This window comes from Cetorhinus maximus, chromosome 12 (genome assembly GCF_964194155.1).
Source record: "Cetorhinus maximus chromosome 12, sCetMax3.hap1.1, whole genome shotgun sequence".
Lineage (NCBI taxonomy): Eukaryota > Metazoa > Chordata > Chondrichthyes > Lamniformes > Cetorhinidae > Cetorhinus > Cetorhinus maximus.
The window spans coordinates 121,325,244-121,341,509 of record NC_135890.1 but is presented as its reverse complement, the minus strand read 5'-3'; the positions used below and the strand labels follow the sequence as shown (position 1 = coordinate 121,341,509).

Below are 16,266 nucleotides of genomic sequence, written 5' to 3'. Positions count from 1 at the left end.
CATAGAATCATAGAATGATATGACACAGAATGCTGCCATTCGTCCCATTGTTTTGAAAGAGCTATTCAAATAATTCTACTCCTCTGCCCTTTCCCCACAGCGGAATAGCTTCTCCTTCAAGCACTTAGCCAGTCCACTTTTGACAGTCACTCTTGAATTTGCTTCCACCACTCTTCCAGGCAGTGCATTCCTGATCACAACAACTCACTGCATCAAAAGATAAATCATCTCTCTTCTGGTTCTCTTGCTAATTAGCTTAAATCCATGTACTCTGGTTACTTGCCCTACCAGTGGAGAAACAGTATCTCCTTATCTAACCTGTCAAAACCCTTCATGATATTGAACATTTATTGACTCTCCCCATGACTTTCTTTGCTCTAAAAGAGAACAACCCCAGCTTTTCTATTTTCACCATGTAACTAAAGTCCCAGATTCCTTGTGCTAAACCAGTATACTATTACTAAGACGCGGTGTTGTATGTGATCTTGGTTAAACCATACTTGGAGTATTTTGAACATTTCTGGTCTCCATATATTTAAAAAAAAAACAGAGGCACTGAAGAATAGTAACAGGACTGAGAGATTATATTTATCAGCGAAGACTGAACATGCTGGAGCTTTTTTCTCTAGAAAAAGACTGAGGGGTGACCTGATACAGGAAAAGCCTTTAAGGCTATGAAAGGGTTTGAAAGGGTAAATGTAGACAACATGTTTCACTCATGAGCGAGACCAGCACCAGGGAATTGGGGAAATCAGGATAAACTGCTTTATCCAGCAAGTGGTAGGAATGTGGAATTTGCTAGGCACGGAGGAACTGAGGTGAATAACAAGGTGCATTTAAGGGGAAGCTAGATAAACACAGGAAGAAAGCAATAAAAAGAGATGTTGATGGGGTTAGATGAAGTAGGGTGGGAAGAGGGAAGAGGCATGAAAACAGCTATGGACCAGTTGGGTTGAATGGCCTGTTTCTGTGCTGTAAATACTTTGAACAACATTCCTTAACTTCACTATGATAATTTCATGATGCCATGTCTGTCCAGGCCAATTTCCAAGCTTAAAGCACAAAAAGGAAGAGTACTGCTCCTGTAGAAAGAAGGATTTGCATTTATATAGTGCCTTTCATGACGACAAATGTCCCAAAGTGCTTTACATCCAATGAGGTACTTTTGAAGTATAGACACTGTTGAAATGTAGGAAATGCAGTAGCTCTTTTGTGCACGGCAAACTCTTTCAAACAGCAACATGCTAGTGACCAGATAACCTATTTTTGTGATGTTGATTGAGGGATAAATATTGAGCAGGATGAACTCTCTGGCTCTTTGAAATAGTGGTCATGGGATTTTTGCATCCACCTCAGGGGCAGACAGGCCTTCATTTCAATGTCTTCTCTGAAAGACGGCACCTCTGACTGTGCAGCACTCCATCAGTATTGTATTAGAGTGTCACCCTTAATTTTTGTGCTCAAGGCCTGGATCAATTGAATCCACAACCTTTGTACACAGAGGTGTGATAGCCACAATTGAGCCGTGGCTGACACCGAGACTCATTGCTTTAGAAACCCAGCAACAGGTTATAGATAGATGTCGTGTCCTAGAAAGTGCTTACCTCAAACAAAGTGCTATAGGCAACAGTGGTTTTTGCTTGTTCTAGTTACAAGATATTCATGCTACCCTTGTATTTAAATCTACTAGTATGGTGGCTGCTCAAAGCTCAAAAGAAGGCAAACAACATTTGTCTACGTGACAACTACCTATATGTTATGTTAAAACTGTTAGTGAAGTGCTCATTTCTGGTCAAAAAGACTTTGCTTCCTATTTGTGTTATACTGTGTTGTGTGGCACTACCACCGTGCTAAATGGGATAGATTTTGAACAGACCTAGCAACTCTAGACTGGGCAACCATGAGGCGCTGTGGGTCATCAGCAGCAGCAGAATTGCACTCGGAACACAATCTGTAACCTCGTGGCCCAGCATATCCCCCACTCTACCATTACCATCAAGCCAGGGGATCAACCCTGGTTCAATGAGTGCATGAAGGCATGCCAGGAGCAGCATCAGGCATACCTGAAAATGAGGTGTCAACATGGTGAAGCTATAACACAGGACTACTTGCGTGCCAAATAGCATAAGCAGCAAGTCATAGACAGAGCTAAGTGATCCCACAACCAATGGATCAGATCTAAGCTCTGCAGGCCTGCCACATCTAGTCATGAATAGTGGTGGATAATTAAACAACTCACTGGAGGAGGAGGTCTTACAAATACCCCCATCCTCAACGATGGAGGAGCCCAGCACATCAGTGCAAAAGATAAGGCTGAAGCGTTTGCTACAATCTTCAGCCCAGAATGCAGAGTGGATGATCCATCTCAGCCTCCCCCTGAGGTCCCCAGCATCACAGATGCCAGCCTTCAGCCAATTTACTGAAGATTTGTGCTCCAGAACTTGCCATGCCCCTAGCCAAGCTGTTCCAGTACAGCCACAACACTGGCATCCACTCAGCTATGTGGAAAATTGCCCAGGTATGTCCTGCACACAAAAAGCAGGACAAATCCAACCCAGCCAATTACCGCCCCATCAGCCTACTCTCCATTATCAGTAAGTAATGGAAGGGGTCATCAACAGTGCTATCAAGCGGCACTTGCTTAGTAATAACCTGCCCACAGACACCCAGTTTGGGTTCCGCTGTGGCCACTCAGCTCCTGACCTCATTAGAGCCTTGGTTCAAACATGGACAAAAGAGCTGAACCCCTGAGGTGGGCTGACAAGAGTCCTAGCAAAACTGGAGTCACTAGGAATCGGAGAAAGCTGTCTGCTGGCTGGAGTCATACTTAGCACAAAGGAAGTTGGTTGTGGTTGTTGGAGCCAGTCGTCTCAGCTCCAGGACATCACTGCAGGAGTTTCTCAGGGTATTGTCCTCAGCCCAACCATCTTCAGCTGCTTCATCATAAGGTCAGAAGTGGGGATATTCGCTGATAATTGCACAATGTTCAGCGCCATTCGTGACTCCTCAGATACTGAAGCTAGTCCATGTCCAAATGCAGCAAGACCTGGACAGTATCCAGGCTTGGGCTGACAAGTGGCAAGAAACATTCACGCCACGCAAGTGTCAGGCAATGACCATTTCCAACAGGAGAGAGTCCAACCATCTCCCCTTGACGATCAATGGCATTGCCATCATTGAATCCCCCACTATCAACATCCTCGGGGTTACCATTGACCAGAAACTGAACTGGACTAGCCATATAAATACTGTGGCTACAAGAGCAGGTCAGAGGCTAGGAATCGTGTGACGAGTAACTCACCTCCTGACTCCCCAAAGCCTGTCCACCATCTACAAGGCACAAGTCAGGAGTGTGATGGAATACTCCCGACTTGCCTGGATGAGTGCAGCGCCCAAGATACTCAAGAATCTTGACACCATCCAAGACAAAGCAGCCCACTTGATTGGCACCACATCCACATACATTCATTCCCTACACCATCGACACACAGTAGCAGCAGTGTGTACCATCTACAAGATGCACTGCAAGGCTCCTTCGACAGCACCTATCAAACCCATGATCACTACCATCTAGAAGGACAAGGGCAGCAGATAGATGGGAATACCACCACCTGGGAGTTCCCATCCAAGTCACTCAGCATCCTGACTTGGAAATATATCACCGTTCCTTCACACTCTCTGGAAAATCCTGGAACTCTCTCGCTAATAGTGCTGTGGGTGCCCCTACACCACATGGACTGCAGTGGTTCAAGAAGGCAGCTCACCACCACCTTCTCAAGGGCATTTAGGGATGGGCAATAAATGCTGACCCAGTCAGTGAAGCCTACATCAGGTGAATGAATAAAAAAACTACGAATGTTTACCATACCTACCTCACTTAACAATTGGCTGTCATGATTCGGGCTTCCGCCCAGGAGATGGAGTTCTGGTGGCTTTGCGATCCGTCTCCCTACATCTTCTATTTTAGTGCTGACTCCTGTGAATTTCCTCTACCATATTGTAGCCTCTCCCCTTGGAAGTTGAAATCACAGCATAGAAACAGGCTTTGCAGCTCGATTGGCCTATGTCAATGTTTGTACTTCACACAAGCCTCCTGCCCTAATTCATCTCTCAGTATATCCTTCTATTCCACGTCCTCACCATTCTCTGTGTAAAGAAGTTTCTCCTGAATTCCCCATTGGTTTTATTAGTGACCATCTTAACTTGATTTTATTACCCTTGGCTTTGGATTCCCTGGCAAGTGGAACCATCTTCTATTCATCTACCCTATCAAATCTCTACACAAAGTTCAGTTGTATTTGTTATCTCTAGGTTCATAATCTTTATCAATGGAATAAATACGAAGTTATTTAACGCCTCTAATATCAGCTGTGCAACCAGGATTGTTTCATTATATAAGTTAGGTTACTTTATTTAATACTCTGAAGAAGAGTCATACAGACTCGAAACGTTAACTCTGCCTTTCTCTCCCCAGATGCTGTCAGACCTGCTGAGCTTTTCCAGCATTTTTTTGTTTTTGTTTCAGATTTCCAGCATCCGCAGCATTTTGCCTTTACTTTATTTAATGACTGGGTTGTGTTATGTTTGGGTGACTGGCTTCTCCCAACAATCTAACTTCTTCTTTAAGAAAGTATACCCCTGCGGGCACATAACGATGTCAGCTGCGGCTCACTTGCCTTGAGTCAGTGTGTTCTGGGTTCAAATCCTACTATAGGACTTGAGCACCAAAATCAAGGCTGATATTCCAGCGCAGTACTTAGGGAGTGCTGCACTGTCGGAGATGCTGTCTTTCAAATGAGATTTAACCGAGGGCCTAAAAGATTCCTTGGCACTATTTTGAAGAAGAACATGACAAAAACAGATGACCTGGTCATTATTGCGTCGATGTTTGTGAGAGTTTGCTGTGTGAAAATTGGCTGACTTGTTTCCCACATTACAACAGTGACTACATTTCAGAAGCTCTTTGGCTGTAAAGCGCTTTGGGACGTTTGGGGGTCACAAAAACGCTCTGTGTATGCAAGTGTTTCTTTAATATTTTGAAAATAACATAGTAATAACTGTAAATATAAAATGTAATTGTTATAGCTGTTCTTATTCTCCATTGCCATTATAGCTGATCCTCATTTAGGAGCCTAAATCATGATCAAATATGTCTCATGGATAATCACTTTTGAAAATAATGCTGTAATTAGCTGCTAATTAATAGTGTTAAACTTTGCTCAAGCATTTCAGATTTTAAGACTATAATATTGGGTTGAAATTAAGCAACATAATTCCGACATCTTATCCTAATGGCAGTATTATCAAAATTCCTGAGATGGTAACCCTTTTAGCTGAAGACTTAATTTAAAAGCCAAGCTTTGTCTATTTTGCACACATTTTTTGTTTGCTGTGTCATTTCTCTAAAGGCAGTTTGGTTTACTTATGTGGATCATTTCCGAATGATTTCTAACAAGGTGGGAAATGCTTATGAGCGCCTCTCATTTTTCCTCCTTAGCAGTGTGATGGAGCAGCTCTTGTGCAGTTGTACATTGTATAGAGCAGTAACATGTTCCAGTTTCTGACAGACTCAAGCTGTGAGAACAAAATTTGAGCTGCTTGTGAATGCCATTCATATTTTCAGGCATGTTACTCGCTCAGAACCTACTTATGAATAGTGATGGACAGGTAAAGATCCTCTGGTCCACCTGGCCTTGTGATGTGAACCACTTGTGATGCCTTCTGTATAACTATGTATGCTCTCCGCCCTACTTGAAACCATGTGATCTCCTGGGAGAGGAGAAAAGCCCAGGCGAATTTGGGAAAAATAAATTTGGGAAATTCTTCGCTGACCCGTTGAGGCAATCAAAACTACCGCAGGAGATCACTCTGGCCCTGATAATTCCTTGTAGTATCTATCCTTTTGTATGCGGTGATCTTTGCCACAGCCAGAAACAGGTTCTGCTCTTGTTTGAAGGAATTCAGTAAATTTGTGCCTACCACATGAGCTGGGGACCTGTTCCAGAGTTCACTATTCCCTAGGGAAAGATTCACTTCCTGACATCGAACCTTGATCTAAACCTATTTAATTGGAACACCCTGTCCACTAGAACACAATCTATCCCTTCATCTTCTAAACCTCAATCAAATCACCCATAAGTCTACACTTCACTAAAGTGAAAAGGATTCAGCCTATACTCATAACTAAGATAATACTTTAAAAATTATATGTGGCGTACTGGATGTCCTGAGATAGATATACATTCATAATGTATATAAGTTTAATGAGTATCTATGTAGATCGAAGAGAATTAATGTGCAGTCAGGTGTGGTTGAGGTACATATAGAGCTTATTCTAATGTATACGTGTCACATTAAATGCCTCTTATACAATGCTCTCTCATTAACCTAATGTTGCTCATGATTTTTTTTTATTTAAGTTGAAAAACCCCAGAGAGCTTCCTCAGATCTTCATGCTGTGGAAAATGTGCCTATAGCACTAGCCGGAGTGCCATTGAGTGAGTGCATGCTGCATATAATGTGATGTAAAAACAGTATCCCATCACACAAAAACCTGATACTTTCAATATATTGCATCCCTTGCACCATTAATTTGGCCCTTAGGAACGCTGTCAGGCTACTTGATAAATTAAGGTACTTGGCTGTTCACTAACTTATGCAATACTTTCAAGCTTTTAAATGGTTCGCATAGTCTACCACTGCTGTTTTGAAAGAGTTAAGAAAGTTGCTGAAAGTCAGAAGTTTGCTGCATGATGAACAAGTCTGCATTGACCTTGAAGGGAGGTGCTTCAGTAAGTGTTTTTTATTGCATAATATTGCGAACTCTGTGTTTTGCTTTTGACTTCAGATCAGAATAAAAGGCCACGGATAGAAGGTGGTCGTCATGGAATGGTTTTCCAGCATACAACTGTGACTACTTTAGGATCTCCAGCTATTGTTCCCTTACAGCAACTCATGCCAACAGTGCAGGGTAAGAGATATCAAACACACCTTCACATGCACATTTTGATGTCTTCTCTCATTTGCAAGGACCTTTTTCCATATATTTAAGTTGTGCATAAACTTCCTCCAGTCGCAAGATCCATCAATTTAAAATGAGATTAACAATTTTAGTAAGGGATTCATTTGTAGCAAGCTTCTGTTTCTTAGTCCAAACTTTAATGAATGTGAACAATGCCAGTTTTAAGTTAAAATGTATACAGTCAGACCAAGTATGCATGAACATTAGTGACATTTTCAAGAAGCTAAAACATCTATTTACAGGGAAAAGTTGCAAGAAAGTATAAACTCCATTCCATCCTTGTTATGATGCTGTTCTCCAGAGCCAGTTAATTGGTGCATTATAAAGAGGGCTGTGCTATATTGAAAGTATCAGTGCAATATAAATGCAGTATGTGATGTTTTCGAACTGTGTGTCGATGCGTGCTCAGACAATCTGAGTTGGAGCAAATTAACCTCTGTTGAATCAAACCTGACAGAAATGTACTTGTCCTTTTGTGAGTTTTTGAACGTACTATAGCTTTATTGTGTTTTTAATGCAGAGTGTTTAAAATTCTGTTTAGAATGCAGTTTTATATTTAGTAGTAGATTCATGCCTGGCCAAGCTGTGGTGTGTAGGTATCATCTTTCATTACAGCATATTTTTACTGTATTTTCTAACCATGAAGGTAAAGCAGGACTCAGATGTGATCTGTTAACCTGCCAGGCTTCTGACCAATTTATTCTCTGAGAGGATTACCTTGTATTCTGTGGCTTAATATACATGTCCCTTCATTGATATTTATTTTTCTAGCACTTATGATTGTTATTAGGTACTCACATATTTTATTGCGCCATCTTCCTTTCCTCACCATTCTTTTTTTCTTTTCATTCCATGAAAAGTCATTAGGTTTCAACCATAGTTCTTTGGTTAGCACTGTTACCTCTGAGTCAGAAGGTTGTGGGTTCCAGAGGCTTGAGCTAGGCCAATGAGGGTGTGCTTTACTGTCGGAGGCGCTGTCTTTTGGATGAGTCAATTATCTGAGGCCCTGTTTGACCCCTCAGGTGGATGCAAAGATCCCATGATCACTATAAGTGAGGAAGAGCAGGGGAGTTCTCACTGGTTTCCTGGCCAATACTTATCCCTTAACCAACATTTCTAAAACTGATTTATCAGGTCATTATCGCGTTGCTGTTTATGGGACCTACCTATGCGCAAATTGGCTGTACTTCAAAAGTGTAGCCCATTGGCTGTAAAGTACTTTGGAGCATTCTGACAGGCGCTGTATAAATGTAAGCTCTTTCTTTCTTTGAGGTTACACCCTAGTTTTTTGTGTCGAGAACATAAGCGATCACTTCTGGTGATGTGTACTGTTACAGGCTGGCTTTAGTTATGGGCAGGCTTAACATTGTACTCATCTCTAGAGGTCGTATGTTTTTTGCATTGGGGATCTTTTCCTGATATCAGGGAAGGTCTGTGTAAGAAATATAGTGCTTGTTATTTAGGCAACTGTGCGCAACACTTCAGTGTTACGGTTGGTGCTCAAGGTCAGTCCCATAGCAGGTTGCATAGCATCATCAGGCTTTGCACATTCTGCAAGTGGTTCAGCAGTTTGAAAGCAACATTTATTGAAGCCACTTCCCAACGAGTGCCATATGGTCACCTCCATTCTGAACCCTCTGATTCATCCAGTTACTCTTTAAAAAATAATGCTTTTTGTTCTATTGCACCTATTGCATCATAATGTATGCAGTGGAGAAGTGTAGTGAAAGTTGTTATGTAGCCTACGTAACACTCACTTTAATCTTAACAAGGTGAAGCCTATTAAGATTGGTGTATTCTCAGCAAAAGGAATAAATGCTTTACTCACACCAGGTCAGGACATGTAGAGGTTCCCTCCAAACTGAGAGAAGTGGGAGAGTGTTTTAAAAAAGTTATCTCCAGGAAGGGAGCTTTTGGGGAGTTTGTGGTGTAATTCAGCTTTCATCTGAATGACTTTTTCTGTTTTCTTTAACACTCATTTCCCAGGATAGATGTTTGAACATGTCGGCGGGTATTGAGTTAGTCTTTGTTTTCCTTGCAGTTCCCTTATTTTGCCAGAGCTGTGGTGTCAAATTGTGTAGGAGGGTTAAGTTGCAGTATGTGTAATGCACAACCAGTCTATCATTATTGACATTTAACCTACACTTAACCTGTTCCTTGTTTCTCTGAGGGTCTCTTCTAGACCCTCCCTGACCAGGTCATTAGTTAAGCGTACGTGCATGTTTAAGTTCCCAACATGACTTTGGTCTTTTTTGTACAAAATTTAAAGGCAATGGAGCATAATTTGAATGCAAAGTGCTTAACTCACAAGTGACTCAAGGGGTAAGTTTATTTCTAACTTCTCCCCAGAAGGTTCAGTCTGGTTGCTGCTTCACCACCTTGTAGATCTATGTTTTGTGTTATTTAATTTTGTGAATTAAATTAATAGTTCAGCTTTCACAGAACTTCTGCGACAGGAGTTGAGGACTGTATGTTTGATCTTATGGTGAAGAGGAGCTTAGGCTATTTCTGTCAGGATTTGATATTCTGCTTCCTTCCTTGTTCCTGCACCAGTAAACCCATTCAAGATAATTGCATTTGCAGTACTGGAATCCCATAGAGAGTTTAGCTGTTTATATTATTGTCTATAACCCAACTCATACTTAGCTTACAGGTTTGAGGCAAGCGCGTGTTGCTCTCATCAGTTCAGTATCGTGCTTTGTCTCTGTTTAGGTCGTAGTGAAACCTCAAAGATGATGATCTGTAGAAAGTTGCATAGTTTACTCGAGCGGAATCACTATAAATTTATTTCTCTGACATTTTGCACCTGCAGAATATGGGTTAGTTTGCTCTAGTGTCAGTAAACTGTTTTTTTAAAAATTCAATAGAACATGATGACAGAAAAGCAAGTGCTGAATCTCAACAAGGAGTTCTGTACCGAGATTTTTTTCCCCCCTCGTCAAATGTGCTGAAAAGGTTCTGTTTGATTTCAATCAGGTTTGATTTTAAAAATTAATTTACACTTAATTCCAAGCATCTGATGAAATCTGTCCTTTAGTAGTTGTTTTCTTTCTGTGTTTATGTTGCAGAGAAGCAGACTTTGAATCATTCAGCATAGGAGCCCATTTTGCCTGTGTTGGCTCCTGGAAAGAGCTATTCAGTTAGCCACACTACCTCTACTCTTTCCCCATAACCCTGCACATTTTTCCCCTTTGAGTATTTATCCAGTTCTCTGTTGAATGTTGCAATTGAATTTGCTTCCACCACCCTTTCAGGCAGTACATTTCGGATCATCATTGCTTTGTGTGTTCAAAAAAAACTTCCTTGTCTCTGGTTCTTTTACCAGTTATTTTAAATCTGTGTCCTCTGGTTACCAATGGAAACAGTTTCTCCCCATTTAACTATCAAAACCCCTCATGATTTTGAACAGTATCAAATCTCCCCTTAACCTCTGTTCTAAGGAGATAAGTCCCAGCTTCTATTGTCTTTCTACATAGCTGAAGTTCTTCAACCCTGGTAAATCTTCTCTTCACCCTCAAGGTATTGACGTGCTTCTTAATGTGTGGTGCCCTGAATTGGGCACAATACTCCAGCTGATGCCTAACCAGTGTTTTATAAAACTTTAGCACAACTTCCTTGCTTTTGTCCTCTATATGCCTCTGTTTATAAAACCCAGGATCCTATATGTTTTGTTCTTAGCAATATTTCACAGCCTGGCACTGTGGGTGGATGTTTATAACTTTTGTTATTTGGTCATTTTGCTAATTGCATTTGTTCACCATTTGCTAAAATTAAATGAATTAATTAAGAAAAGCACAAATGATGTTGACTCAATGTTCTCTTTGTTTAACATTTCTTTAGGTGGAATGCCCCCTACTCCTCAGACGATACAGCTCACTGGCCAGAAACAAAACCAACAGCAATACGACCCTTCCAAAGGACCTCCAGTGCAGAATGCAGCCAGCCTGCACACGCCTCCACCTCAGCTGCCTGGCAGACTGCAACCCACAGCGATGCCGTTGACTTCACTCCCAACTACTATTCAGTTGACGCAACAGCACGTAGTAGAAACCCAGCTGCAACCCCATCCCCAGCTTCACCCCCAGCCCATTCTCCAACCCCAGCCCCAGCCTCAAAACCTTCCGCAGGTCAAGCCCCAGCAACCGTCTATTTCTCTTTCCCAGTCTCAGACCCAGCTTCAGGTTCAGCTGCAGCAGCAGGTGCAAACTTCACTTCACATACCGATGCAAACTCAACCGTCAGCACAACTCCAGCAGTCACAAGCACACCTTTCACAACAGCAGGTAAAACATGCTATCTGAAGGCGGTGTATGAACCAAAAGTATTGGTTGCGACAAATGTTACTTTTACAGATGTAATGGTTGAAGTAGAAACTAAAGACTGCTGTTAACTTCTCTGGTTATAGTTGAGTGTAGCTGCTTTCTGTACTTCCATCAGCACCATCATTTCTACACTTTGTTAACTGATTTTCAGTGGCTCCAACTGTTTCCAGTTTGGAATTCTGAGATTCATTGTAATAATTACAATTCCTGCCCTCACCATCCCTCTGCCCCCACCAAGTCTGCACTCTTGAGAAGTTTTTAACCTTTCTCCCCACTCCACTCCCCCTGTGTCTGGAGACCTGCTGCTAGGGTATTCATGTTATGGGCCCCGTGGGGCCACACATGCCTCCCCCATCCCCTGGGCCCTGGTGTTCCTGCTCACAAAGCACAGGCAGCTCAGCCCTGTTTGTGCTCAGGCAGGTAGAAAAGCATGCATGTCGGGTGAGGAAAAGATTGGGCTTGCCTGTGAGGGTCTCCGCAAGCCTGGCAATATAGGAGCAGGAGTAGGCCATTCAGCCTGTCAAGTCTGCTCTGCCATTCAAGCAGATCATAGCTGATTATCTACCTCTATGCCATTTTTCACTACTATCCCCATGCCTCTTAATGTCATTAATATCCAGAAATCTATCGATTTCTATGTTGCACATACTCAGTGATTGAGCTTCCTCAGCCCTCAGGGTTAGAGAATTCCAAAGATTCGCCACCCTCTGACTGAAGAAATTCCTCCTCATCTCAGGCTTAACTGCCCTGCCCCTTATTCTGAGACTGTTCCCTGGTTCTAGACTTAGCAGCCAGGGAAACATCTTATCTACATCTACACTGTCACCTCCTGTGAGAATTTTGTAAGTTTCAATGAGATCATATCTCATTCTTTGAAACTCTAGAGAATACAGGCCCAGTTTTCTCAGTCACTCCTCATAAAACAATCCCACCATCCCAGGGATTAGCCTGGTGAACCTCCATTGCACACCCTCTATGGCACGTACATCCTTCTTTAGATAAGGAGTCCAAAACTGCGTACGCTGCCCCAGATGCAGTCTCACCAAGGCTCTAGACAATTGCAGCAAGACCTCTATATTCCTCTACTCAAATCCCCTTGCGGTGAAGGCCAACATACCATTTGCCTTCCTAATTGCTTTCTGAACCTGCATGCTATAGAGTCATAGAGGTCTACAGCACAAAAAAAGGCCCTTCGGCCCATCGAGTCTGCGCGGTCAAACAAGTACCTAACTATTCTAATCCCATTTTCCAGCACTAGGCCCATAGCCTTGTATGCCATGGCATCGCAAATGCACATCCAAATACTTCTTAAATGTTATGAGGGTTCCTGCCTCTACCACCCTTTCAGGCAGTGAGTTCCAGATTCCCACCACCCTCTGGGTGAAAAAATTCTTCCTCCCATCCCCTCTAAACCTCCAGCCCCTTACCTTAAACCTATGCTCCCTGGTTATTGATCCTACCACAAAGTGGAAAAGTTCCTGTCTACTCTATGCATGCCCCTTAAAATTTTATACACCTCAGTCATGTCCCCCCTCAATCTCCTCTGCTCCAGGGAAAATAACCCGTCTATCCAGTCTCTCCTCATAACTAAAACTCTCCAGCCCAGGCAACATCCTAGTAAATCTCCTCTGCACTCTAGTGCAATCACATCCTTCCTATAATGCGGATTCCAGAACTGCACGTAATATTCTAGCTGTGGCCTAACCAGCGTTTTATACAGTCCCAATGCTAGTTTTTAGTGACTCATGAACAAGGACACTCAAGTCCCTGTGAGCATCAACACTTCCCCACCTCTCACCATTTAAGAAATATTCTGCAGTTCTGTTTTTTCTATCAAAGTGGATAACTTCACACTTATTCACATTATATTCCATCTGCCATGTTCTTGCCCATTCACTTAGCCTGTCCAAATCCCCTTGAAGCTGCCTTGCATCCTCCTCACAACTTACATTACCGTTTAGTTTTGTGTCATCAGCAAAAATGTTACATTTGGTCCCCACATCCAAATCATTAGATAGATTGTGAACACCTGTGACCCCAGCACCGATCCTTGCAGTACCCCACTTGTAACAGTCTGCCCTCCTGAAAATGACCCGTTTATTCCAACTCTGTTTTCTGTCTGTTAACCTATTCTCAATCCATACCAGTATGTTATCTCAGACTCTTTGTATCCTCCTCACAACTTGCTTTGTTAGTTCCAATCCCAAGAGTTAGACTTAGTAACTTTTTCGACCTCGGCTGAGCTTTAAATTTTGATGGTCAATTGAATAAAGGGCAAAAATGATGAACGAGAAAAGAGCCCTCATCATCAGGATCCACACAGCCCAATTCCCCCCATCTCCCGTATTGATTGGTGCCATATCCCTATCTTACTGCTGCGCAATCTGCTTTCCTTCTGTGGGTCCCACTTTAATCAAATATTTGCCATGCCCATGTGCTGGTGTATTCCATAAATTACCCACATGTAATAATTACTAATTATACTTCGGTTAAGCTGAAGAACATGTAACTTGTTTGTACCTTTCTGGTTATGTACTCACTGCGCAGTAGCTAGAAATCGAAAATTCTGTGCTATATATACATATGCAATGTTATTAATGTGTTAGAATAGGTATCTGTTTTAATGTTTAACATTAGTATCAGTTTCAGTGCCTTCTACATCCTTGTGTCTCTGCCTGCACCCTATTACATAGAACTTACAGCACTGAAGCAGGTCATTCAGTCCAACTGATCTATGCTGCACATGAACCTGCCCCCACGCTTTTTCATCTCACCCTATCAACAAAACCTTCTATTCATTTGTGTCTCATGCTTATCCAGCTTCCCCTTGAATTCTTCTAATTGCCTCCACTACTCCCTGTGATGGTGACTTCCACATTCTCACACCTCTCTGCATAAAGAAGTTAGTCCTAGATTCTGCATTAAATACATTAGTGACTTTCTTGCATTTATGACCCCTAGTTTTCAATTCCCTCACAAATGGAAACAACATCTCCACGTCTATCCTATTGAACTCCTATACGTAGTTATATGTTTGCTTTTCTTAGATTAGGAATCTAGGAAAATGAATCCTAGTGTTTTGCTTAAAGAAAAAAGCAAACCGTGTTGTTAACCTTTGTTGCTGCTTTCAGTGATTTGTCAATCTGTATCCGCAGGTCCCTTTGCTTCTCTACCCAATGTTCAAAGAGTATGTGTCCTTCTTATTCTTCCTGCTAAAATGCATCATGCCACATTTATCAATATTGTAATTCATTTGTCAAATATATGCTCATTAATCTTGTCAATGTTTAAAAATAAGGGGCCGCTCATTTCAGACAGATGACAAGAAATCTCTCGGAGGGTAGTGAGTCTTTGGAACTCTCTTCCTCAAAAGGCAGTGGAAGCAGAGTCTTTGAATATTTTTAAGGCAGAGCTAGATAGATTCTTGATTAACAACGGGGTGAAAGGTTATTGGGGGTAGGCAGGAATGTGGGGTTGAGATTACAATCAGATTAGCCATGATCTTATTTTACAACAATCATCCTTAGACTTCTAACTCCAAATTTCGATTGAATTCAAATTTCACCATCTGCTATGGTGGGATTGGAATCCTGGCCCCCAATGCAGCATGCCTTACCACTGTGCCACCGCCTCCCCAAGGTTATGACAGAGCAGGCTCAAGGGGCTGAGTGGCCTATTCCTAATTCGTATGTTTGTATGTTGCCTTGTATTTTGACACAGTCTGCTTCTATGCTCCGTAATTGGTGTGTGCACTTTAAACCACCTTGTACCTGTGCTTTGGAGAATCTCCACACTATCTACCTGCCCTATGGAAAACTTCTTTTAGACCAGCCCCTCAGACCATGCCATTGCTGTGTTTCTTCCTCACTTGGTATCCATTCATTTATGCACTACCTTGGAAAGTGTTCTTGAAGTGCCTGCGAATGCTAGAGTAATATAAGTAGGTGTTGTGGTATTTATGCTAAGACTTCACTGATCTGTAGAAAATACGAATGTTTGTTTTGTGACCATTTTATCTTTGCACTTCTGATTTTGTATAGACTGTGACGTTGATGCGATCGACAAGCGACTCTGGCCAGGCATGCCAACGATTGATTGCCAATTCACTGCCTACCTCATCCGTGCCACAAGTGACCCTTTCAGGGACAATATCCTCTGCTCCTGTACATCAAGCATTGACTAATAGGACTCCCCTGGCTGCAAACAGGCCAGGGTCACCAATCTCGCAGTCCAAGCAAGCGGGGCTGGTTAGCTTATCCGTCACAGCACCACCTAAAACTCAAGCGGTGTTACAGAATTCATCACCAGTTTCACAGGATAGCACCTCAAACGCACAAGATAAAGTTGTTGAACAAGTTAAACAGGTAGGAACAATGGTTTGTAATTTAGCTGTTTAAACCCTTGTGTCCAGTTTGTAATGGGTTTCTTGAACCGTGCGATTTTTTTTTTTCTTCTTTTGGGCAGATTAGGGCATCGAAATCTGGTCAAATAACTTGATTGTTTAGCTCTTACATCAGTAAGAAAGGAATGGGAAGATATGTTGCTAGGTGAGACACAGTAAGGAGGCTCGTGTGGAGCATAAACACTGGCATAGATAAATAACTGGCATAGACCAGTTGTGTCAAATGGCCTGCTCCTGTCCTATAATATTCGGTGTAATTCTATGTATTTTTTGTCCACACATTGAAAACTTGTATAGTTTAAACTGTCCCATTTTAATTTAAGAATGTGACATCCATTTTTTTGCTTGGGATGTGGGCGTCACTGGCTAGGCCAGCATTTATTGCCCACCCCTAATTCACCTTGTTCAAAGGGCATTTAAGAGTCAGCCACATTGCTGTGGGTCTGGAATTACATGTAGGTCACACCAGGTAAGGGTGACTGATTTCCTTCCCTAAAGGACGTTAGTGAACTGGATGGGTT

At 42.2% G+C, this 16,266-nt stretch overlaps 1 protein-coding gene across 12 annotated transcripts in view; it reads left to right on the top strand.

The window, feature by feature from the left end:
• ep400 (E1A binding protein p400) overlaps nt 1-16,266 on the top strand; it is a 142,890-nt gene that overhangs the window by 23,788 nt on the left and 102,836 nt on the right. For 10 of the 12 annotated variants that reach the window (XM_078554541.1, XM_078554537.1, XM_078554546.1 and 7 more), the window contains 3 exons: nt 6,848-6,970; nt 10,862-11,304; nt 15,384-15,707. In XM_078554541.1, the coding sequence (XP_078410667.1) occupies nt 6,848-6,970; nt 10,862-11,304; nt 15,384-15,707 (890 nt within the window). The remainder of the gene's footprint in view (nt 1-6,847; nt 6,971-10,861; nt 11,305-15,383; nt 15,708-16,266) is intronic. The other 2 variants (XM_078554545.1, XM_078554542.1) reach the window with 1 other exon arrangement.